This window comes from Falco naumanni, chromosome 10, assembly GCF_017639655.2.
Source record: "Falco naumanni isolate bFalNau1 chromosome 10, bFalNau1.pat, whole genome shotgun sequence".
NCBI classification, from domain to species: domain Eukaryota; kingdom Metazoa; phylum Chordata; class Aves; order Falconiformes; family Falconidae; genus Falco; species Falco naumanni.
Window position 1 is genome coordinate 12,346,325 of NC_054063.1, and position 25,884 is coordinate 12,372,208.

The following is a 25,884-nucleotide window of genomic DNA, read 5'->3' on the forward strand; positions in this document are numbered from 1 at the left end:
CAGAATTTCCAGCGGGGAGTTTGCATAGTGCCAGTCCGTGGTGGAGACGCGATGCATGCCCGTGTCTATCTGTTGTAATTATACATAAAGTAGGTATAGACACATATACACACAAATATACATGTCTGACTGCTAAAAATTGTTTTGTTAGGATGCTTAAAAAGAAAAAAAAACCCCACAAACCAGCTGTGTTTTTAACAAGCTCTTTGGGGAGAGTGAATACCATCCCTTTATATTGCCACACAGCATAATCTTAGTGTAATTTTCCATTGAACTTGTAACCTGGTTAATACCTCAATGCGCTTTGTGTGAGGGTTGTTAGTGTGGGCGTGGGTGGAGAGCTGCATGTCAAGGAATAATGAGAGAAGACAAATCAACAGGCAACAACAATGCGAGCTGGGACTGGCTAGTGAAAGCTAAAGGCCTTTAGTCACTGGCAGGGAAATCTAAACATTCCCATATCTATGAAGCTGGCTCATTGTGGTGCAGTTGTTACTTGTGATGCTGTGCTGAAAAAGGGATCTCATGATTAAAAAGCCAATGCACGGGGAGTTTTGAGTCAAAGCACAGGCATCACAAGCAGCCTTTGTAAAGCAAAGATACTATCTAGGCTGGGTATGTTTCCCTTTTGGCATATTTGTCACCGCAGATAACGCTTCACTGTAAACTTGGAGTAGCAGAGTTGCGGTGCTGAGGTAGCTGCAACGCTGCAGATGAGATTAAATGCACGTAAACTCTGAATCCTTTAGGGACAAAGAGCAGCTTTGCTCAAAGCACGAGACAAACAGATAACAAAATCAAGAGCCCAAACCAAGCAAAAATGTGCAAAAAAGATTAGATTAAAATCTTCCTTTTTAATTGATACTGGTCAGTTGTAAGTATATTTGTTATACCAGCATTCAGTAGTTTTAATTACCTGGAAGCCATCGATTAGCAAATGTTAATGAAGCATGGATTATTTTTTTTTTTTAATTTATAGATATTTTTATCAGACATGCACAGGGACATTCGAAGTTTGTAAGATACAGATAGATCGTATTAAACACCACAAATAGGCAGGTCCCTTCTCGCATAGCTAAATCGATTCTGGGAACAATTAATTACAGGTACAAACGCAGCATTTATACAGCCACTTAATGTGTTTATACCTACTAATGTAGTTTGTTATCTAAATGCCAACTTCTGCTCAACCAGGAATGGAAATGAGCTTCCCATCCCTTCCTCCCCCGAGAGCTTTTGTGCCGTGGTTGCCATTTCTGCAGGTGCCGATATGCCAGCAGAGGCAGCTCCCCATGGCTCTTCCCTGCCCTTCCCGGCTTTTCCCAGCCTTGCAGCTCCACCGCCTGCAGCCCAGCCGCTGGTGGCCTCCATCGAGCCATCCCCAGCCCCTCTGAAGCCTTCTGAGGGGCTGCAGCCTCCTGCAGCCCACGCCGCTGCAGTCGCAGCCGCGCTACGGAGCGGTTGCATGTGCAGATGAACCTTGAGCTTATTTTGGTGACAGGCTAGCTAGCCGCGGTGGAGAGGAGACATTTCTGGCTCACTGGCTCATTACTATGCCCTATGGAAGGAGGTCGGCAGGAAAACGTCCCTGGCTGGCTGCACATCGGGAAGAAGTCAGGGCGTGTGGTCCCCAGAGCGTTGCTTGCCTGGAAGAGCTGCTGCCGTGCGTGCCGGGGGCTCTGCGGGCCATGGGCAGCCTCGCACTGCGCCGTGCGGCTGCAGCCCTGTCGAGAGCCTTTTCCCCAGGGTGGCTGGGGTGCGGGGCCCGGCGTGCTGGGCTCCCACGCCTGAGCACTGGTGCCAGCTCCTGGTTGCTTGCTGGGGGCCAGGCAAGGCCCTGGAGCAGCCCAGCACTCAGCCCGCCTTGGGGCACCGCTGCAAACAGGCTGCGTGCGGCTGCGTGGGGACGTGCCGCCTGGCCAGGCACCGCTACCAGCCGCACAGATGGGAAATGGAAACCTTCAGCGTGCTCTCAGCAGCCTCCGTTACCCATTTTCATCCCCTTTCTACTTCTCGAGCTGTATTACGAAGACTGAAATCTGTTGTCATGTATTGCTCAGCATAACAGCAATTTCCAAGGGTCTCCTCCTTTTACCACTGAAATTAGTGGGAGTTTTGCTATTGATTTCAATAGGAATGAGACATTTCTGTGCATTTGGTTAAAATGTATTTCATAATAACACCTTATACTTTATTTATAAGCCTCTCCTAAGGCATTTCACAAATTATAGTCACACAAGAATTGATGTGTGAGTGCTGTCTTAATAACACTGTATTTTGTATTTCAAATATTGTGTTCTACATACAATATTTACATTTACAAGTGAAAAGGCTGCTAACCTACCAGTTATTGTTCAGAGCAGACAGATGACGAGCCATACATGCTGATGGTGAAGCAGACATGCATATGGTGACATACATGTTGGAATTGCCTCGCACTGGGCAGATACTGGTTTTAATTGCTTTCAAAAGGCAAGCATGCGGCAGCATGTGCCCTGCTCCGGGAGGCAGCCAGAGCTGCTTTCTCACCCAGGCTGCAACCTAGGCAGGGGATTTCACTGCTTCTTTTTAGCTAGGTTTTTATTTATAAAGTGAGCAAAATGCCCCTGTAGGCTGGTTTACTTCAGGCAGCCTAACATGGAATTTATCTTTGGGGGCAAGATTACCGCTACAAAGAACAACCTGGGACTGATCACACACACCACCTCCCCCAGGATTTCCAGCCACTGGTAGTTTTGTTTCGTCCACTTTCCATGGCCAAAGGTGTCTGGCCTTTTTTTTTCTTTTCTTTTTTTTTTTTTCTTTCATGTGTGTGTGCATTTTTAATTGATTTTTCTGGTACTACTGACAAAAATATATTAACTCATTTTCTCTGTTATCTCCTTTCCTCTGGGTAATATCTGCAGTTTTAAAGTGATGCTAGGTTTAAATTTGTTCTGCATTTCCATGGTATAAACAGCACTAGGAAAACCAAAAAATGTATCATTCTTCTTTTTTTTTCCCCAGTTCATTTCCATTTGCTCTTATTGCTGCTCCACGTGCAGCTGATCAAGCTCTTTGCTCTGGGAATGGTGTAGAATCTTCTTTTTAAATAACTCTTCTTTGACAAGACACCTGCTTGCTTAACGAGTTCCTGCAGCCCTGTTTCTAATCACAAGTGTGAGTGGCACCTGCAAATACTGAAATACGTGTCTCCCCCCTTTAGAAATAGGCGTATGTATTACAGATGTGAGAGTAGAGTCTGTGATGGCTGTTGGCCTTGTTCAGATGGTGAATATTTCCGTGTCTTGCTGTGGAGAGGGGGCAGCCGCAGAAGCACGTCTCTGGCTGAAGCGTGTGGGGACCCCTGAAGCCCCTGCCCTGCCCAGTGTGGCAGAGGCAGAAGAAATGTCCCTCCTCTTTAGGTAGAAAACAAAGCATGATATATAGCTCCCTTTGGATTTCTGCTGGAGAATGACGTTAGGCAAGTCTCTCGCATATGTTATCTGTTTACTAGTTCTTAGAGAAATAGCAGAGGATGGAGCAATCTGCATGAGACGTGTGGTAGTAAAGATAGTACAGTTTGGATAGCAGCCAGGTTGGTAGGTTCCTTGCTTTAGAACGTATTTTAAATTAATTCCTCCCCTAATATTTTCCTAGAAGTAAAGAAAGAAAAACCTAATGTCTCAGCAGACAGTTACTTAGGATAGTTCACTAGCCTAAGATAGTTTTCAGTAGCTACCGTGTGGAAGATGAAGGTGTTTTCACAGGGACTGCAGAAATGAAACCTCAAAGGAATGAAACCATTTGATCAGTCTCTTAACATGTACAGCTGACATGTGTGACAGAGTTTCATCAAACCTCCAGCTGCCAGGATCCCTGTTGTTTCTTTTGAAGATGGCCCTTTAGAGAAAAGTCTCTATGAAACCTGCTTTCCCTTAAGTTTAATTGTGAACCTCCGATGATCATGTTTCAGCGCACTGAGAATTCCAGGGCCTTCCGTACTGGTCCCTCCCTCTCCCTAGGTAATATCCCACCAGGTAACATCCCTGGGGAGATGACCGTACTTTTGGAGGGGGTGAAAATGCATGTCTGATGCTGGCAGGCTGTGTGCCAGAGCTGCTTTGCTCCCACAAAGGACAACGATACTGTTCTTGCTGGGCTGGTAGAGGTCTATGGTTTCTCAGGTGCTGGACCCTGACCTCCTAAGCCAAAATGCAGCTGGGTCAGGTGGGAGCAGAGGTTTTGTGAGTGACCCAGGAGGATCCCTGTTACCTTCAGGTGCCTGACAGGAGCTGTAAGTTGCATGAAATCCTCCAGCAGAGGTTGCAATTGCCTCCAGGCACCTGACAGACCTCACGTACACTCCAGCAGCTAAAATCGGTGAGGGCTGCGAATTGCAGTTCTTCCTCTCCTGGGACATACGAGCTTTTCCAGCTGCACCAGAGGAGTTTGTAGATTCACAGATAACCTCCTTCAGGTCAGGCCTACGCCAATGGATTTTGAGAAGTTTATGGACAGTTATTCCACAGAAGTTACACATAGGGCAACAAAAGGACTCTGATTTATATGGAATTGCATACAGCAGATAAACACCTTCAGGTTGTTGCAATACAGATGTTAATTTACCACAACAACAACAACAACAAAAAGTATATTTCTGCCTGTAACTATTTATGTTTTACCCTTTACATTTCTCTCTACAAAGGTGGATTCATATTCAGCATCTGCAGCTTTGTCTTTCAAATACTGCAGGGGAGGGTTGATTTATTTTTAAAAGTCCCTCTGTCAGCCTGGATTAAAGAAAAATCTGGTCATTTAAATTTTATAATTTTTTGCTTTTAAAGAAGCAAGTTGTCCACTTTGATTTCTCTGAATTCAAGTCACCACTGTTACTTTGCAAAATATGCATTCGAACCCTTCGATTCTTAAACTTCTGTTGGGTCTGATGGTTTTCTGAGTCAGTTGCTCTGCATGAACTGTTGCTGATTTACACCTCTTTGGGCAGGGACATATTTAAAACGTTGTTTAGCCTTCTATAGGCATGGACTGCAAAATGACCCCCCCGTTCTGCTCCCTTGCATACATTCTTTTACTGTGTCTACCTGCTGTACTCTCCGTCAGGTGTGAAGTAGTTGTGCCTGCCTACCATGCCCTCGTGCTCCCATCCTCCTTCCCAGTGTTTTGTTCTGATGAAGTTTTATTTGCTTGTCTGAAGCCGGCACACCGATGGGGTATGTTTGAAGCTCTGTACCTAGCGCCCTTTGCTAGCTGGGAGGAACCCCCCAGTTTTGAGGGGGCTCCTGGGAAGGCTCTGTTTCTCACACAGATGGACTTGCTACTCCAGTGTCTCCAAGAGCATACTGGCAAACTCCTCACTCAAGTAATTTTCCAAAATCGCTGAGCCATGCTGGAAGAAGGCTGGGAAGGACCATAAATGGAAATTTCACCATGCTGGAGCTGGAGAATTCTTCCAAATGCTTTCCTCTGTCTATCACTATCTGGTCTTGGCTGAGCTCCGTTTCATTCATTAGTTCAGCTTTCCCAAGTGCAAAGTCACGCTGGTGGCAGGAGCTCCGTTACACACAACGGATAGCAGATGCACATCTGTTGTCTGACCACTTCATCGGCTGGATCCATACAGATGTTGAATGTGCCTGGAGAGGAAATGAACCCACTAAAACTTCCCTGGTTAGGAATCAAGTGCCAGAGCTGCTGTTCCCATGCTACGGCTGCTAGATGAAGATGATGGGGCTAGAACTGGCATCAAGTCCTTCTAGAATGACCCCTGTCCTATTGATTTAAAATACATCAGGAAGGCAAATTTGTTTTGCAGTGGTGCAAGTCCCAGGCCAAGAACGATGCCCTGCACAAAGCAGTCCTGCTCCATGAGTAGTAGCTCTGAGGTACTTTGACAATATTAAGAAATGCAGAAAAGTCTCACTCAAGCAACCTTTTAAGCAAGTTTACAGCTTTTTCTCCACACAATATGCTTTTCCAAAATACTGGCACTGAAAACTGCTTGATTTCATATCTAAACCCAACCCAGAGCTCATTGCTGTTCTTCAGTGAGTCTAGCCCCATGAAATTTCAGCAAGAGCTTTCTTTAGTGTGTTTGCCACAACCTGACTCCAAAAAAAGTATCAGAAAGTACACCAAAATTCACCCATTTCAAGACTTTTGATGTCGTAAGTGCTGAGAGCATTCTGAGGGCACGAACATTCAGGCTCAAACTCTGCCAGCATGGAGTGAAGACTTTTATTTTTATTTTTGCTCCATTTTGGATTTAACATTTACCTTCAATGCCATAAGACATTAAAATACATTTTTAAAATAGAGGAATAGGCAGCTCCTAAACCACATTTTTTAAATAGAGGAATAGGATTCTCCAGATCTGCTAATATTTTTAAAAAAGATCCACTGGACCTAATCCTCCCAGTTTGCTCCAGGTCTGAGTCATCACTGACTTCTCTGGAAGATTTTTTTTAGATTAAGCTCTACAGCACCAGAAAATCCACATGCAATAAAACGTAGAAAGCACAAAAGATGTCTTCATTTTGACATGAACAGAGCTTCTGTAAATTAATTCGATGTGCCTAATAACTTTCAAAATTGTTTAAAGGTGGAGCAGCCAAGTTTTCAGCAGATGCTCTGGGATGCTTGATGCTCGACACTCCTGAAAAATCTGCCTATCTATTCAGGTGCTGAAATACAGATGTAGGCATCCGGTACCTTAATGATCTGCGTTTTTTTTTTTTTTTAAAAAGCCTAACATTTGCTTATATTAGACTAGAAACTAAAAAAAAAAATTGTGGTGGAACTTTTGCTTTCTTTTTTTCCCTCCATTAGAGCTGCCTTTTTTCTTAAGATGAAGAGGATTCACTTTCATTCTTTTTTCTATGCAGGTACATTTATTATTGAATAAGCATCATCATGTGCTCGGTGCGATTAAAAAAAGAAATGTAGGCCTTGCACTCAGGTAGCTCACAAGAGAAAATAAAAACCTCAGGAGATGTCATGGGGGGATAGTACTTGCTTCCACCACCTCTTAAAGGCATAAAAGCACCTTCTTTCCTATTTCTGTTGTGCTCTGTATTTATGGATGACATTTCTCCAGCGCAGGCAAAAGAACACTTTATTAATTTCTAATATATGATCCTGGAGAAACACTGGTTTAACAAGTGTGTGTGTGTAATACTTGTAATACACATACATTTTTAAAGGGATGTGTTACATCCTTGTGGTTTCAGAAAAACTTGATTAATAGCTCGCTTTCCAATATTGGCATAGTAAAGGATTTTTCTAAGTCAGACTTTTGCACTTTTCCAAAAGCTGTGTTTGGTAGAACATCACTATTTTATATTAAATTTAAAGATGAAACCAGTGGTGTACCACCACATGTATCAAATCTGAAGTAGCTGAATGCCCATTTTCAGATGCTTGTAGCTACTGTTACAGAAAATTGAATTCAGCTGCATTCTTGAAATTGCTTTTGAAACTTCTTTACAAACATAGAAAAAGCTTTAATCTATCATAATATTCTTCTCATGTTCCAAATACTTATATTTTGAAAACCTCAACACAACAGAAATTCTATAAAGAATTCTTATTTGACATATTAAAGACAAAATGTTTTAAATTTCATTACTGCTTTCTTGACTGTGTGTCAAGATCAGGTTCTCGTGCTGAATTGGGAACATCTTTACTGGGATAGATCTATTATTTCCGTGCAGAGTTTGGTGGTTTCAGTTTGTAGCCTGCAAAACAGTAGGAAGTTCTGCTTAAAAAATCACAACAAACAAAAACCCCCTCGTACCACAATCTCTGCAGAAAAGAGCCCTCTGAGCACAAGTAAGGATCGCACAGATTTTCCATCCAAGCTAACAAGGGGGCTCTGAAGATGCAGAAAGAAGCTGGCAGCCTGTCAAAAGAGGCTGCACCCATTCTTTGATCACCTGGTCTGCACCCCTTAGTTACACATTTGTCTTCAATCAAGAGAAGGAACCGAAGGATGGTTTGTGCGCAGGAGCTGGACAGCCACAGAGTGGTTATGGTGAAGTCCCAGCAAATCACCATGTAAATGCTCCTCCTGCTTTTCAAGTCAAAATCGCTTTCGGTGCAACAAATGGAATCTACACTGTATCTACTATGTATGTACATACTATGCGGTAGCATGTATGTAGCATTATTTCACTTACTATTTCACCGGATTAGCCAAGTCACTGTCATATGTTGTTGTAACTGATATGCTCTTTTGGAAGAAAAGAAGAGAAATTTTGCTCCATGTTTTTGCCTTAGGTGAACAACCCTGTACATCTGTATACTCTAACACTTATTTTACAAAGCATGTTTAGTGACTCAGAAAAAAAATAATAATCCAGAATTGCAGGAGCTCCCTTTCTTGTTCAAAATATTTGTTGGCTTTAACACTAACCTACCAAAATTTTTTGAAATTGAAGTCTTATAAATGCATAGGTCACACACATACACAGACATATCTGGAATACACACGCTACTTGCTAACAATTTTTGGTTAATGTGTTAACTAGAAATTGACTGACTTTCATGATATTTTCTCCCCTGTATGTTAAGCCAATGACCTATTTAAGTACGTTGGCACCAATTTATGTGTCTTGACTTTGTATTTCGCAAAGAAATACTGTTTTGTGTTATTTACATTAAAAAGACGTACTAAGTAAAACTTCACCTTTGTTAAAAATCACTTTATCCTAAGTATTTAAATTATTCAATGCTTTCAAGAGGCACAATTAAGTATCTAATGAAAACTTCTATTCAATGTTACACGTAATACAAAAAGAGAAAAAATGTTTGAGACATCAATGATAATATTTTAAATATATTGGCATAAGAAAGTAGATGTCTTTTTGCTTTATTAAACTGACAGTTCAGTTCTGAAACTTTATTTTGAAAAGATTTAAAAAGGATTTGTGTCTTCAGAAACAAAAAATATAACAGGCATATCTAAAAAATATAGAAGAGAAAAACTGATTGTTACTACTAATGAAATAGCTGATGACAAAATAGTAGTCTTTTTGATTTTGATCACAAAAAATAAACTGGTAGTGACAGGATATGATGGATAGATTTGACATCCTGGCAAATCACTGTCATTGATTCAATTATTCTAATTCAGAATAAAAGCTGTATACAGTATGTGTTTATGCTACAGTGGAGTTTTTTAAGTGATTGACATTCATCATATTAGTTAGACAGTTTTAAAAGCTATGTCTTTGTTTTACACAGTGTTGTCAAGAAAAAATAAAGTAGAACCTGGATTGCAGAAAAAAAAGCAAACCACTTAACCAACTCCTGGTTCCAAACCCATCAAAATAAGTTACCGTTATTGCATCCTATTAACACGTTCTTTGAAGAGTCAGTTTCACTCCAGCCATGTAATACACTATTATAAAGACTAAATTTTGAAACTGTAATGCAATCTTACAGCTGGGTGGCTTGGAAGTTCTGCGGAGAAGAAGATATTACCTTTCAAAATGGAAGGCAGCCTCAGAAGAAAGAATGCAAACCACTTTAATTTACAGGTCAGCTTTGTTTTACTGTTCTTTTGTTTGACGAGATATACACAGAGTTACATACAAAATAGCTGGAAGTTCACAAATTGTGTATCTGAGGCTACAGAAGCCTGAATTACTTGTATATTCTGCCCTGTTTTAGACCAGCATGCTGTGATACTCTTCCCCGAGCTCAAATGCACTCTTCTGGTTTTCTAGCATTAATGTAGCTGTCAGTTTGAATTTCAATCTAGAATTATATCTGTTGACATAATTTCATAGTGCTGACTTCAATTGTTTAGGATTACTGTTTTGAACTACATAAGGAAATCAGTCCTTTTCTCTATGGTTAGTAAACTCCATCCAAGTGCATTTTAATGTATGTAGGAAGCCATAAGGCAATTATCTATAATATATTCTGATGTAAAAAACAACCGTTCTTAATTACTGGCATATTAGAATAAAAACTCTCTTATATATTTAAAATGTATTATTACATATTTAATAAACCAATAGAAATATTTGCTCAGATTTAAGAATGGCATTTCTATTACGACAAATAAAGTTTTTAAAACCATAACTGTCTAGTTGGCTTTTGGAATAACATGTGACAATGATTTGCTTAGTTTCATTCCTTTATTTCAATAAACCATCCAACTTGACTTACTATTCATACAAAATATTAAATGTAAGTATATAAAAATTCCATTGGGAAAAATATCCCTTTATGTTTACTGTAAAAAACCCACATCTAGAAATGAAAGAGTAATTTTCATATTTTAAGGAAAGGAACAAAATCCTGTATGTTTCCAGTCAAGCAGAACAATGGCAGGACCCAACATAACAGAAGCTTTAACAAAAAGCAAAATTCAAACAAGCCCCAAATTAATAGAAAGAAACCAGAACAAAAACAAAACAAAACAAAAAAAAGGCACCATATGATAACATGTATTTTAAAGACTGCTGGGTCAAATCATTAAGAAAAATATTTATATAAGTAATTAACACTCATAATTAGTGTGTCATATAAATCTGAGTGAAACTGCTAAGTAGAAATCACTAGAAGTCCAGGTGCTTCTTGCCGATGGCCATAGCACCACATCCTGAGCTCAGCAGTTTGGCGGATTCTGCCAGATCCTGTTTGCTTGCGCGGCTCACTGTGTCTGACAAGTCTGGAGGCAAATGCAGTCGCTGTGGCAGGAGATTTTCAGGAGGGAGAGGGAGACAGAGATGGAGAGAGAGAGAGAGAAGAAAGGGAGAGGGGAAAAAAACAGGGAGAAAAAGAAAGAATAATTGCAGGAGAATTTATTTTCCATAGCATGTTTCCAAATGCCATCTTTTTCCTGACTGATCAGTGACTTTATTTACTGACAAATAAAACACTTCCCAGACACTCTTTTAGGCTGACCTGGAAACAGTTTTGTATATTTTCAATAGATTCTGTAAATTGGAATAGATTTTTTCCTTATGAAAATTTTCTAAACAAAATCCAAATTTGCACAAGGTATTTAATTACATCTATGGGCATTTCTCCTTTAAAAACAAGTGTTTTGCCTGTATGTCAACCCCTAAATCAAATCCTTTGATTTCCATGGCATTACAACGTCAGTATAGGTTTATTTCAAACACACATACTTTGTGGCAGAGTCTGAAAATAAATGTGATGATCAAAAGATGGAGTGGGCTCTCCCTGGTTGCAGCATTACTCTGCTCAATTTTTCTTCTTCATATTCTACTGATAGTTAATAACAACACGAAGTGATAGTAGTTGCATTTGTATAAGGCAACCATATATGCTAACTAAACCTTGCCACCCCTCGTGAGTTTTAGGAACATTACATCCAGTTTACAGATGAGGAGACTGAGACACAGGTTACACAGTTGTCCACAAGCACACAGTCCTTGCATAATAGAGTTTATTTTTCAGCTACGACAAAAATATTTCAACTCTCCCTCTGAGGATCTTTTATGCTGGAGATGTACAAAAGACATGACATTACCATTTAGCTTTCGTAAAGTAAGGTGAAAACGAATGTAAAACTGAGGCTTTACTTGGTTAATTACTGGCTCACTTTTGAACACAGCGAGGTACTGAAAGCTGGTCAGATGAGACAGTTGAGCATCTTCTGCTCAGTGCAATAATTTATGAAACTGGTATCATGAAAGGAGCGTATTTCTTGAAAGATTTAGTAGGCAAAGGCTAAACTGTGTGGCTCTTCTCTTAAAATGCACGTGCTTCTGAAGGGAACAGGGTAACAGTAATGGCTGCAAAACTATTTTCAGAGGTGGTGTGGACTTACCCTTATATTCTGCTTTTTCCTATGTTTTTGCTTTTATCACAACACATAAATACTGCTGCCTTTTATTCAATACCTTTGCAACTTTCATAGGATAAGAATTCAATTAAAAAGCATAAGAAATATCTGTATTTACAGTGGGCTGACTGTTCAGTTCATTGCTGGCTTTGAGATTGTGCACTGAGTATCACTTGAGAGATGGTCCAAAGTGCTTCCTACCAGAAGTGTGCTGGGTTGTTGTCTTCTCCAAGGGAAGGAAATGTGTAAAGTAACACACATAGAGTAGGAAAGCCTGTACCTAGGCTGAGATGACATACCTCAGTGTGGAAACAGGAGAAATGCGTGTATTTATTTGTAGCACTTTTTGCCTATGAAGCACCATTTATGTATCAAAACCCACCCACCTTACACACCATTTAGCAATGATGATGCTCTCACATTTCACTCTTACATCAAAATCTGTGCTGTAACTTACAGTTCCTCCCTTATTCCTAAGAAGGCTAAGCATGTGGATGTGAACAGTGGTCCATGACGCCTCATTTCTGCATTGACACGATATAAACTAGGGCACGTGCCTACCTTGTTTGTCTGCTGAGAAAAATGTTTGCTAGCAAACAGCCAATGTACAACTTGGATAGTATGAGGGGGGCTGTAACCACTGGAAAATGAAGGGCAAGGAAAAGCTGGGAAGTGCAGATGACGACTTGGCAGATCTTTCAGCAACATTTTCGTTCCAAAAAATGCGTAGTACCCTGCTAGCAGGGTGCAGGGTATCCGGTATGTGGGAGGCAGACAGACAAGTGGACTCATCCAGCCTTCTCCCACTCACTGTTAGCATCTCTCCGCCCTCACCAGGGAACGGTGCCTTCCTCTAGGGGAAATGCAGTCCCGCTCTCTTCCTCCTGCAACTAGCGACCCTCTTGCCAAGTCTGCCAAACGGATTCAAAGCAAGGTGACAAAGAGCGAAAAGAAAGACTCAGCAAACTCATCTTATGCAGGGACTAACTAATACCACAGTTAGGGAACAACTGTAAACTCTGCCACACTGGCCTGGACTTAAAGGGGGGTCAAAAGAAAAAAAATCTTGCTATTTACACAACCTCTTAGTTACTGCTATGTTTGTTCATTGATCTATATTATAAATAGAAAATAGAAGGATATTTATAAATTTGCAAAGACTCAGACAGGAGAAGTAGAAATTAAAGATCCTCAGATTGGATGGTGGGACTGGACGAGGCTTTTACAGATGTATTTGTTATGATACGGTGTTTCATGATACACACATATACTCCTCTTCTCCCACCTTATTCTGTGAAGAGGATGTACACTGTTCATTTAGTGACTGGCTATTCAGTATTTTGTTTTCTTGTCACTGTTTAGTCTGAACTTTTCTGACTTATTTATTGTACACTATTCAAACCTTGTTCTGAAGACAGAATGGCTTTTCAATAACACATGTCAGTACACAGCACTTAAATGCTTCGCAAATACCGTGTTATTTTCCTAACACTCTTGTGAGATAAGGCAGTGAAGTTACCTCCATTTTAGGGACAGGGAATTGAAGCACATAAAACACACGGCAAAAGGTATCTACTAATTTCAGAAACACAATATGAGGCATTTAGGACTTGCTTTCCCAGATTGTTTAGCACTGCACAGCATTTCACATGATCAAATGCTAACTTCATTTGCAGCTGTGAGTGCTTAGTATTTCTTCAAGAACTCCAAGTCAGGCACTCAGAAAATAAGAGTACAGAAATAAAAATACTGGGCTGAAGCAACATGACCACACAGAAGCTCAGCGGTATAGGCAGAGACACATCAGACCTTCCACAGTATCCTTCAATTGTCTTAATAACGAGACCATCCCTCCTGCAATCCTTGCCCTCTCCACAACGCAGATTTTCAAACATCACAACATATTGCTGGTTCTCCAGAGAACATATTTCTCTGCATATTCCACATTCATCCTCAGGTCAGATGTATTCTGAACAATAAAAACACCAGGGTCCTCTGAAAACTACTGAATATTATCCTGCTACTAAGATCTAAATCACAGAACACACACACACACACACGCTACCTCTGAATAAAGCCTGAATAGGCATTTCAAAATATAATTCCTTACGTTTTCTTTTCACAGCTTAAAAATAAAAATAGGGCTGCAAATATTAACCCTACTAAATATTTTAAGACCATTACAAAAATATTCTAAATTTTAAACCACGAACACACTGGAAATGCATTGCGTGGCATTATACAGGCACCCACAGGTTAAACAACAGGCCTTTATTTTTGGCACCAATAGGGACATTGCGGTCACTTGAACTAAGGCAGTAAGTGATAGCATGAATAGGCTGTGATCCTTTTTGAACACCAGCATTACAAAACGATCAGACATTTTCACAGATATTTGCTGACCACAGAGAAACAATCCCATTTAAAGTCCCAGTTTAGGACAAAATGTTTTCTGGTGGACAGCCTTCTCTGCTATTTCTGAGGCTGTGACCTCCACCCCTTTCAATCTCTCTTTCTCTTATCAGTTTGAAAGAATGAGGCTGAATTTGCTCATGTCAGCAATCCCAGTCCTCGTTGCACAGGCCTCCCATCCTGCAACTGGTCTTCAGGACAAAAGCACTCCTTCTCCGGTTATCTGCTCTCCATAGCCTCTGCTCCAGCCACTCTCAGCTTTCTGCTTCCAAGCTCTTCATTCCTGCTTCTGCCAGTCCTGGGTTTCTCTCACCTGTTTCTGCCCATATTCCATCCCCTGCTCCCGTCCCTAATGCCTACATCCAAATTCAGCGCCAGGCCACCCTTTCTTGCCTCAGCCCTTTGTCTTCCTCATCCTCTATATGTTGTCCTCCTCCTCTTCCCACCTGTTCTTGATCTGTCCTTCTTTCTCCTGCTGGCACTGCCTTCCGTCCCCCCTTCCTGTCCCTGTCCCTTGGCACTGGGCCCAGAGTGCGGGCACAGGCAGCGGCTCGCCTCCTGGTCCGGGAAGCAGGTACATCCCTGGAAAGGGGGCAAGCTGAATACATGGTTGTGCTGGTTTTGGCTGGGACAGAGTTAATTCCCTTCGCGGTCGCTGGTGCGGGGCCGTGTTTGGGATCCGTGCTGCAAACAGCGCTGGTGGCCAGGGATGCTTTAGCTCACGCCGGGCAGCGCTTGCCCAGCGCCGAGGGCTTTCCTGCTCCTCACCTGCCAGCCAGCAGGCTGGGGGGCACCAGGGGCTGGCAGGGGACACAGCCGGGACAGCCGAGCCCCACGGACCAAAGGGACATCCCGTCCCATGCGGCGTCACGCTCGGCATGGAAAGCTGGGGGAGAAGAAGGACGGGGGGACGTTGGGAGTGATGGCGTTTGTCCTCCCAAGTCACCGCTACGCGTGACGGAGCCCTGCTGTCCTGGGGGTGGCTGGGCACCTGCCTGCCCCTGGGGAGGGGGGAAGGGGGGAAGGGATTCCTCGCTTTGCTTCGCTTCCATGTGCGGCTTTTGCTTTGCCCATTAAAATGTCTTTATCTCAACCCACGGGTTTTCTCACTTTTACCCTTCTGATTCTCTCCCCCATCCCACTGGGGGGGGGGGAGCGAGCGGCTGCGTGGGGCTGAGCTGCCAGCCAGGGTTAAACTGTGACAGCAGCACTGCATGTGCCTTGGCCAAAGAGGTGGATTTTTGCAGGACATCAAAATGACGTCCCTGGCATAAATGCTAGACATAAAATTGTGTATTTTCATTTGTACTTTTAGATAATTGAATTCTTTCACTAAAATATTTCAGTGTGTGGATAAACAAAACTACTGCAGCCTACAGTAAGCTGGCAGGACAACAATATTTTAAGGCAAAATGGTCATAGTCTGCCAAAAGTAAATATGCAAGTGAAAACAGGATCCTATAATCACCTCCTTGTGATAAGAAATTTCAAAGAAATGTAAAGTTTGTCGGTGTAAAAACTAGAGAGTGCTGGAGTAAACTTCCTTTGTGCAAAGTTGACTGTGTATCTGCATTATCATAGTGTGTTTAATTTCATGGTCACACACGATTTTCACACATGCGGGCTGTTAGAAAGGTTTAAACTTGGGATCTTCAGAACTGGACTCTAAGCTTCATTCACTTGATTAAGAAATACCTGGCGATGGGAGCAGGCTATTACAGTGCTAGGCCTGGCTAGGAAAGGGCACGATGCGAGTGCTGGTGCTTCCCATCCGCTCCGTGTCAGGCAGGTCCTGAAGGCTTTGTGGCAATAGGAACAATTACACTGAACCCAGCTAAGCACACAGCTTTAGGGCATGTGTTACAAAAGGAAAACAGTTCAGACAAAACTTATTACATACTTTGCCTCTGCTCCTCCCTCTGCCTGAAGAAAACTTCCAATTACTTTATTTATTCTCAATGGGGGGAAAAAAAAGTGGAAGACAAGAATATGTAAACCGACAGGCCAGAAGGGACACCCAGCTATCAGCTAGTCCAGCCCCAGCACTGAGGACCAAATAAGAGCCCTGACGGTTTTCTGACACTGGTCTGCTTTGTAAGACTGGGATGTAAAAAGATCCAGGCTATTCTAGGAACTTCCAGTTGGCTGGTCCATTTGGTTAGGGTGTAATTTATTTTTTTAAATCAACAAAATCCCTAGTAGACAAAAATACTAGCAGGTGCTTCTGCCAGTGTAGCTTATTGTATCAAAGGGATTTTTTTACGGATTTATTATAAAAAGCGGACTTTCCAATGTAAGACTTTTTTTCTCTTCAGTATTAAGAGGATTGACCAGCAGTTTTCCTAACAACCTCTCCAGATATTGATTATACCTCAGTGATAAGATGCACAGAAACAGTATGCAGGCTTTAACTGACTATAAAAGAGGTTGAAAATAAAAGAAAAACCATGTGACTGAACCTAAGCAACCAAAGACAGGTTAAACAAAGAGCTAGCTACTAGAGATAATGTTAAAGAACTGATTACTATACAATGATACACATAAGCTACACATCCTTCTGAAGGAATCTACTTGCACTGCACTGTGGAGACAACTAGTGAAATCCAGTATTATGCCTACATGGTATAAACAACAATCAGTTCATAAAATTACTTTTCAGGTTTGAGGAAATGTATGCCTGCACAGACTGTTTTTTACACTAGCTAAAATACTCAGAAATAATTGAGGGTAGAAGACACTCAAGATACAGAAAAATTTCATAAAATTACTTGAGGGCTACTAAAATCACATATTCTATAAAATGCTTTAAGTAATAAAAAGTATAAACATGTTTAGCATCAATATGATAAGCAGGTATACATATACTGGCAAAAATCTAAACCCAAAGTAATTCTTCCTCATATTACTCCAAAATCTTTATTTTGGTAGCTATTATAAATGTAATACATTAGCAAACAAATACATAATAAAAAGAGTGATGCAAAATCATTGAATCTCATTTAAAAAGTGGTGGTAGTTTATTTTTAATTCGATATATATTAAAGTAATCCCACTGAATTTAACCTTGTGACTCTGCTAACAGTTCTACTGAAGCTTTCAACAACTGAGCCCAGACTTCCCGAAGTTAAGCTTTACAAAAAATATCTTTAAAATTCCATTTATTTGGATCTTTGACCAAAAAAATTGCTTATTAGTCTACTATGGCTGCAGTTCTGCCTTGGGGCAGAGAGATGGGTTAATGACCTCTCTAGATCCCTTCTAGTTCCATTTGCTACAACTCCATGAAAACTGAAGTCACCAAAGCCGAAGGGATTTGGTTTAGGGGAAGAGGGGGGTGGGGAGAAGAATTTTAGGAATGCTGGGAAAAAGAAAGATGCAGACTTCTAGCTGGGGAGTTTTATATCCTACTTATTTCTCTTTGAAGCAGAACTCTCCCCATTCCTTAAAGGCCACACAAGAGAGGACAGGAACAGTCCATGGTACAAAGGCCGAGTTCCTGTTACTGTTTCCTCTTCTGCTTATGATGTCCACAATGCAGCCCTTGCATTATGTTTTCCCTTTGATATCTTATTACTTCATTTATAATTACTAGTAATTATTTCTGTTATCATAATACCTAGGGAAAGGCTTCAGCATTTTTGTAGGTATCATGGAAAAGGTGGGTTTTAAGGAGAAATTGGCAGGAGGTTAGCAATGCAGCTTTATAAAACCTCCCCTTAGAGTGGAGAACCCTGTTACTTGCTTGAAAGTTATCAAAACTGTCAAGTGATTGTCACTGTTAGCTGACTGGAAATCGATTTCTTATTCATTATTAAGATCTCACAGGCAGGCTGGGGAACAGGACCTGGAGGCCGTTGGAAAAGAAAACAAGCAACCTACATCTTAAGAGAAGAGGGAGCCAGCAGAGGGATGCCAAATCCCTCCCCAGGCGCTGGGCTGGCTCTTCTTGCCGTGAAGATGGTTGTCCCAGCCGGGAGGCCTGAGCCGGCAGTGCCGGCGGCCAGCTGGTACTGTGCAGCTGTGCTCCCCCAGACTGGGCTGCTGGGGCAGAAGGAGCTGTGCCAGAAGCAGCCTCCCTGCTTTGCTGGGGAGCTGCACTCTGCTCGGGCCATGGCCATTTTCCTGTGTTACTGCTTTTCCAGGGCCCCAACATGGAGCCTGCTGCTCCGGGTACGATCCTGACCTGCTGCCCTGACCTCTCAGCTTGACAGTGGGCTTGCCTCACAACTGTGGGTCTGTCTGGCAGTCACCAGGACTGGTGGTGACCCTGGTTGCCTTCTCTGGACCTGCTCTGCTCTTCCTATTTGGGCAGGGGAAGAATTTAATAGCAGTGGCTGAGCCCGCCAGGGACATCGGGTGTACCTTCAATGCAATGGTGACACGTGTCACGGATCCCCTGCGGTGCCCTGAGCAACAGCTTCAAGGCCACTGTAATATGTTTTTTACATGGTGAAAGAGGTCCCAAACAAACAGCTTTCCCTGACGGGACACACCTTGCATTTCTGGCTGAAATAGCTGCCAAATGGTTACAAACTCCTTAAGAGATACTCATTTCAGAAGCATCTTAGCCTTGCCAGTCAACAACTTTACTGCTTTTTTAACAGGTCATCACCAAGCATAGTAACTAACTGGTCTTGGCAAAAACAAATCACTGCCTTTGGGCTTAATAAACACAAAGATGTGCAGGTATAAAGTATGATACGTAGTGTACTGATGTATCACTTAAGCTGACACAACTTTGTAACAACTCACATACAGATCTGACAATATTACTATGAAAAGATATACAATTCCTATTAATGCTACAAAAAACATTTGAGTTAATGTAAGTTCACTTATCAATGACAAAACAGTAAGCCCTTTACCAGAGAAGACATTATAAGCTCTCACAGCAAGGACTAGAAAAGTCATTCCAACCAGCCTGGACCTGTGTCAGGCAGAAATCACGTGACAGTCCTGAAATTTGGTTCACAAATAGTGATGGTGTCTTGCAAGCTGTAATATTGATCTTGTGGAGAGAATGGTGTGTCTCACAATCTACAATATTTATCTCGCGGAGAGAATGGTGCCAAACTATCCTCCCATAACTGCACTTAGGTCTTAGGCAAAATATTTTAAAACTCGTTTACTATGCATCTCTTACGTTCACATTGCAGTTTTCTCAGTGTTTAATAAATTCAGGAGACAAACCAGTTGGTAACTATTTTTCTGTATAATGGACATGAATTCAGTTTTCTCTTGTTCTGCTATATTCACAGATGCTACATTGCCATTTTTAAACCACAGCAATGCATAAATTTTCTAAACTGATTATAAAGACAAAAGACTTGACTTTTAAAAAGAGCATTCTAAAATTTTCTACTTTTCAGGTAACTGTGATTGACTTATAAGTAATCACAACTATATCAACCCCTGTTATAATAAGCACATCTACCATATGCATTTCCTAGTTCTTTAAGTTGAAGCACAATCTGAGCCGTCAAAATTAATTATTGTTAACATCAGGTGTTAGGAGAAGTCTTCCACTAAGAATAGCTGATAAATATACTTCTACCTACATATCCCTGTCTCCTAAAGGACACAATGCTAATATGAAAATAATTTTTTCTATATAGCTAATAATACTTAAAATACTTGAACACAATCCTAAAACTCTTATTTTCCATCACTTGCAGAATGTAAAATAAACCCAGGGTAATTCTCACTTCACCTCATTTACAGGACAGTGATGTTTTGTTGTGGGTTTCCAATACCACGAAGAGGTTATTTAAACAGTGACTTCAAAAGACACCTGGGAAAATTAAGAACCCTTCAGAAACCCCCTTCCTTTTGTGACAGATTTTATAAAAGTTGGTTTATGTCTCAGAATGCTGAATCTTAGTATGTGCCTCTTCAGTGCAGCTTTCCAGTGTATCTGCTTTACAGAAGTGGTATGATTATATCCAGGAGGATTCAGTTCAAACTGTGCTGATTCGTTTGGATGTGCCACGTGGTACTGTTTCTGTTCTCTGACCAGAAAACTATGCAAAGTGCTTAAAACCTGAATTCCTGAACTTAATTTTTTAAAAAATTTTATTAAACAATAGCTGTTGCAAAGTGAAAATCTTTCAGAGATAGTGGTACCAATTGCTTATTTCCAGTAACATGTGAGTAGAGACGGGTGGGTTTTCGTATGTGCAGCACTAGTCACTACTTTTCCGTGGCAGGAAAGGAAAGTACAGACAATTGCCTGAACAAACTCTTTCATTCCAAAGAAAAACTCCAAGATGTGCTAAGGATGATTTGCTATATGTGAAGGGAGGCAAGGGAAAGATAAAAGTATCAGGAAGATTTACTTTCTCTGACACTTGAGAATGCTGGGTGTTTGGCACCATGGAGTGCTCTAAATCAAGTACAAATCCCAGACCCGCTTCATGGTATAACCATAGTCTCCGCATCATGAAGAAGCTCCCTGTGTTATAAACGGGGTGGGATTAATCAGTGATGGTTGTAGGCTATCCAAGGACTACAGCTGTTCAACTGCTTGTCTGATCCAAAATTCAGAGAAATACATGGTAATCTTACGACCAGAACTGTACTAAGTACTATTGTAATACTTACTGACCCAGCTCTTACCAAGAATATATTGAAAAGACCGTCTCTGTCCTGAAGAGTTTACAGGCTGAATATGCAAAGTGGGTAAAAAGGAAGAAGTGAAAGATAAAATATCTAGACATAAGGGAAAATACTGTGATATATAAACACTGTATTAATGCCAAAGCTTTTTTTTATTTTCCTTCTAACTGAAAGAAGTATTGCATAGAAAGGTGAGTGAAAGAGAACAGTCATAGGGGAAGAAATTAAGTGACAAAGGGCTGAAGACAAGATGGAGTGAAGAAAGGGAAAGATGGAGGGCAGGAGGAGATATATTATCTAGGCATGTTATAGTTGAGATTGGAGCACACTGTCTAAATGCTGAAGGGAAATGCTGATGGTATCACCTACGTCCAAAGCAAGCAGATGAGCTTTTCTCCTGGTCTTTTTGCTGAATTTCTCCTCTCTGAGCTTATATCAGAGGAGTGTGGGACCTGTGATGCAAGTCTGAGTAATTCTAGGGCTCTCAGGATAGCCCGGATGGATGCTAATGTTAATGTCACATTCTTTTCCCTGTCAGATTCATTCAACCTAATTGCAGCTGTCTACAAGTCAGCCACACGGTTTAACCTATATTATATACTTAGGATGAGATGAATCATCCTTGCAAGTGCTTGCCCATCTCTGCTGATTATTCAGGAAACCTGGGCTGATTAGCTTAACCGAAATTCTTAACTTGGAGTGTAAAAGACCAAGGAGAGGAATTCAGTCCTGAAACTGTCTGAAGATTCTCATTGAGTCAGTGGCTCCACTGTATCTCCTCTTTCTTGGGGTGTCATTGCAACATGCCACAAAGTATGGATTTCATATGAAACCACAGACAGTTCACAGGAAACATTCTGGGGTTGCTGGTGATGCCTGCGCTGCTCTACAACAACTCGGGTCTCTCTACTGGGAAGCTTGAGAAGTGTTCAGGACATTGTCTGTACAAGCAAAAGCTATATAAGTAAGGAGGAGGGTGAAATAGCATTCAGAAACAAAAGCATCTGTTCTAGGAGGTCCGATATACCACATTGTTACTGTTACCCTCTAAAATTTCAGCAAAGTTGGAAAACTAACCAAATATTTGAGTTTGCATCCAAAGCTATCTGTTAAAAGTGCACTATAATCTATTTGGCTACTGTCTCAGTTTAAATAGTTTATCACATTTCAGAAATGTGACATTCACTTCATTAATACACCCATTCAAACCCCACCATTTTATCTGAGAAGGTGCAACAACACAAATAACTGATAAAATGTGTTCTGCCTTTTGATAAAATTGTCCAGATAGATTTCAACACTGCACAGAAAGGTATGTTCTTATACATGCTCCAAGACAGGTAACTCTGTTACAAGTGCTTTCAATGTCTGATTTGCCAACTCAAAAAAGAAAGACAACAAAAAACCTAAGCAGACTTCTGGATTGAATACTTCTCTCAGCTATTGCTAAAATACACATTGCCTGGAAACTTCCATTGATTTCAAGTATCTAGTCTTTATAGAGCCTATGAAATTTAGAGTTTAATGAAGTGCTTTCCTAAGAAGAACAGGAGAAAATAGGAGCTGCACTGAGACTCTGGACCAGCCCAGCTGTGGGCTGCCTCAGTGTTTTTTCAATTTTGCATGCATTGACAATGCTGATTTCCTCCTGTACATCAGTTGCAGGAGTTGTGTGTACAAATGCAAATGCAACATGTAACTATACATGCAAATGCACACATTACTTATGACTGTATCTGGGTTACTGATAATGGCCAATGTGTTTACCTACAGAATCTCTCCAAGGCATGCAGTATTGCTCTAGAAAGTGCTGAGACAGTGTGAGCTGTATTGTTTTACATTGGACTACACAATGCAAACCACCCATACAATATGTCCCTGAATGCCTCTGTTTCGAGAGACCAGTGTCACAGGTTTGGCAGGTTGCTGGTTATGAAGGAGGAGTGCATAGGGGGCAAAATGGAAATCCTAGCTGGGGGGGTATTGTTGTTTTATACTGGGAGTAGCTCTATGCTCAGTAGTCTATTTACTTTTTTAGGTCAGCTAGAATTAGAAAATTTCCATTGCTAGGCAGCCCAGCACATCTGTGAAGCATTTCTGGGCGTTCAGACCTGAAGCACGCGCTGCCCAAAGGGAAGATTCATTACCCCGTGTTACATGGCCCGCCAGTCCCTCCCCCTGACAGCACAAGGGCTTCGGCAACAGGAAAGCGCCTTAACTTCATGCAGAAACATATTACATGACCAGAACACAACAATTAGCACGTTTGTAAAGCTTCAGGGGTAGGAACAATTTAATAGCTTTTTGAAGCAGACTAATTTTCTGGAGCTTTTCCTCCTTTTTTTTTTTTTTTCCTTTTCTTTTCCCCCTTCATTATTTTGCTTTTCATGCATGGACAAGTTCTTCTTTGCTACAGGTATTTTCTAAGTCTGCCTTGCAGGATTATGATGTGTAGAGAAACACAAAATATTCCATCACTTTAAAACAGTGCTAGAGAAATTAAAAAGTGCTATGTAAGTGCAAAGTATTCTTACTAATCTCTGCTTTAAAAGAAAGTATCATTTAGATAGATAATTGTATTGCTGGTTTACAAATTCCTGCACATTTACAAATCAAGGCTCCTAAAACGACAACCAGTTTGTTTTATGTTTGCAGCTTTTCACAAGCTAGAAACTTCAGCTCTGCAATGGCAAATGCCACTGTCAGATGCTCCATGCTATGGCAAAAACCAGGCCAGAAGAGAAAAATATATTTCTGCTATCATTGCCTTCTCACCCTAAAAACTGGCACTGATGTAGGAAGTATGTTCAGTTCCTGTAACTCCCAGGTAAGGATGCAGATATTATATAATGTGTATTTTAATATCTCTTATTTTCAAAACTAATCCTCCATGACTCCTGAGGGTTACAGTTTTAAAACTCCAGCTAACAAAGCCTTGCGCTAATGCTACCAAATAACCTTAGACTTCAGAAACCACTGAAGTGTGATTTAATATCTGGAATATTGGATCAACCTGTTTTGGTATGAAAACGTTCTGTGGCATACTTTAACTCAGTGATTGATATTGCTTACACAAAAAATATAAAAACTGCACTGGTGATCAAGTGGTCATGTTGGCTACCCTTTGGCAAACCAGTGCTTTAGACGAAGTTTAAGCACAGGGTAAGAACTTGCTGGGGAAACATTAAAAGACAGGTCACGCTAATTCCTTTTTAAATGACTCTTTCTAAGACTCAGTGTAAACTGAAACAAATATATTACATATGATTGACAGAAACTGGTATCACATTAAATGCAAGAGTTTTGTGACTAATTGAGATTTAAATAAACTACAATTTATCTGGAAGTTTGGGGGAGGTCTGAATATTTGAGCACATTTCTACATCAAAAATGTGTTTTGTACAGAAACTATATGTCAAATTATAGTTATTTGCTTTCTGCTGTTTCTAGCAGTTATTTAGTTTTGTACTTTTCATGTGTCAGTATTTTTTCATTTTGCTTCTTTATTCCATACTACAAGTAAGTGTCTTTAGAGCAATAAGATCTTTAAAATCCCTTTAGTGTTTAGAAATGTCAACAATTCAGTAGACTCTACTTGATGAATAGGCCAGACAGAAAAACCTGCCTCAAGTTTTTATCTCAAGAGAAGTAAGGTGCTTTGAAGAGCACTTGATTTGAGATTTAGAAGCCTGCTGCTATTCAGCACACACTCTTGAGAGCTGTTAAGTCCTGACCCATAGCATGAAAACAGGTTGGAGGGAGGGAAGAAATGCTGGTAAGAAATATATTTTGTACTCCCTGCATAATTATTTCTTTTAAATACCATTTAAACATTTCTTCCTATAAATAAGTAAAATCCTAAGAGACCAGGCAACCTTATCAGACAATCTTATTTGAATATTTTGAATGTAGCTGGAACTTGCCAGAGGGAACAGCTACAGCACTGGAAAAAGATGAGGTTCTCAAAGAAAAAAAATAATCTAAATGGTTCTTTCCATTTGAATAGTTGGCACTGACATATTAAAGCTTCGTATTTTTGACAAGAGACATAGAAAACAAAGAGGTTTTCACTTCAGAATATGCAGTGGAAGAATATGAAATGGTTTGGTTTGCTATAATTATAAAAAAAATATATTTTTTTCATCATTCGCTATTGCTTCCACAGTCTACAACCAATCTCAATACCAGACTACAATGAGTTCATTCAACATCATAAAACAATCAATTTAAGATATCTGCACACCAATAATAATATCAGATGAACAGTGAGCCAAACTGTAAGTCAATCCTTTTATAGGAATATTCTTAACAGTTTACTGTGCTTGTGCATATGTTCTCTCACTCAGTGGTACTTTAGCTTGGTAACTGGTTCCTTGAATAAGAACTTAGTTAATAACCTAACAGCAACTGACCACATTATTTGGGCAAATGTCTCATCAGTATCTTCTGCCCTACTTTCTGCATCTCTGAGTTTCATAGATATAAAAGAAAAGGCAAAACTAGGTCATTTCTGGGCTGAACAAAAGAATTTTTGTAGTAGTATAAATTACTGACCTTTCTAATAAGCCTGCCTTTCCCAGCAAACCAGGTCATCCAATCCAACTCAACTAATTAATGGTATCCTCCAATAACTAACAATAACTGTAGTACACAATTCAGTGAATTCAGGAGAAATGTTTCTATGGCTTTTCTAAAGCTGTTACACTTAAGAAACAATCTATTTCCTAAATCAGAATAAATTTGGGGGATTGCGTTCGATTACTATTTACCATAGAGTCATTATTATTACAGTAGCTATTTTGTACTGATTGACAAACATCTTTCTACCTGAGACCATCTGGTACCCTGTATGGTCCGTTTTACCTGAGAGCATTTACCCGTTAAATCATCATCTTTATAAGCTCACTGAATGTCATAGATTTAGCAATCTTCATAACAGAATGATAAGGAGGATAAGACTCTTTGAAATGAAATACAGGAAACAACTTACTGAACAACAGCACTGGTGGTTTACATGGCCACAAGAATAACCA

The 25,884-nt window shown here is 40.6% G+C and overlaps 1 protein-coding gene across 1 annotated transcript in view; it reads right to left on the reverse strand.

Moving 5' to 3' along the window:
• Window positions 1–10,131: 10,131 nt before the first annotated feature.
• Window positions 10,132–25,884, reverse strand: part of ELP4 (elongator acetyltransferase complex subunit 4) — a 151,004-nt gene continuing 135,251 nt past the window's right edge. Inside the window, exon 10 of the mRNA XM_040608840.1 lies at window positions 10,132–10,700. Coding sequence (XP_040464774.1) covers window positions 10,569–10,700 — 132 coding nt within the window. The 3' untranslated portion in view covers window positions 10,132–10,568. The remainder of the gene's footprint in view (window positions 10,701–25,884) is intronic.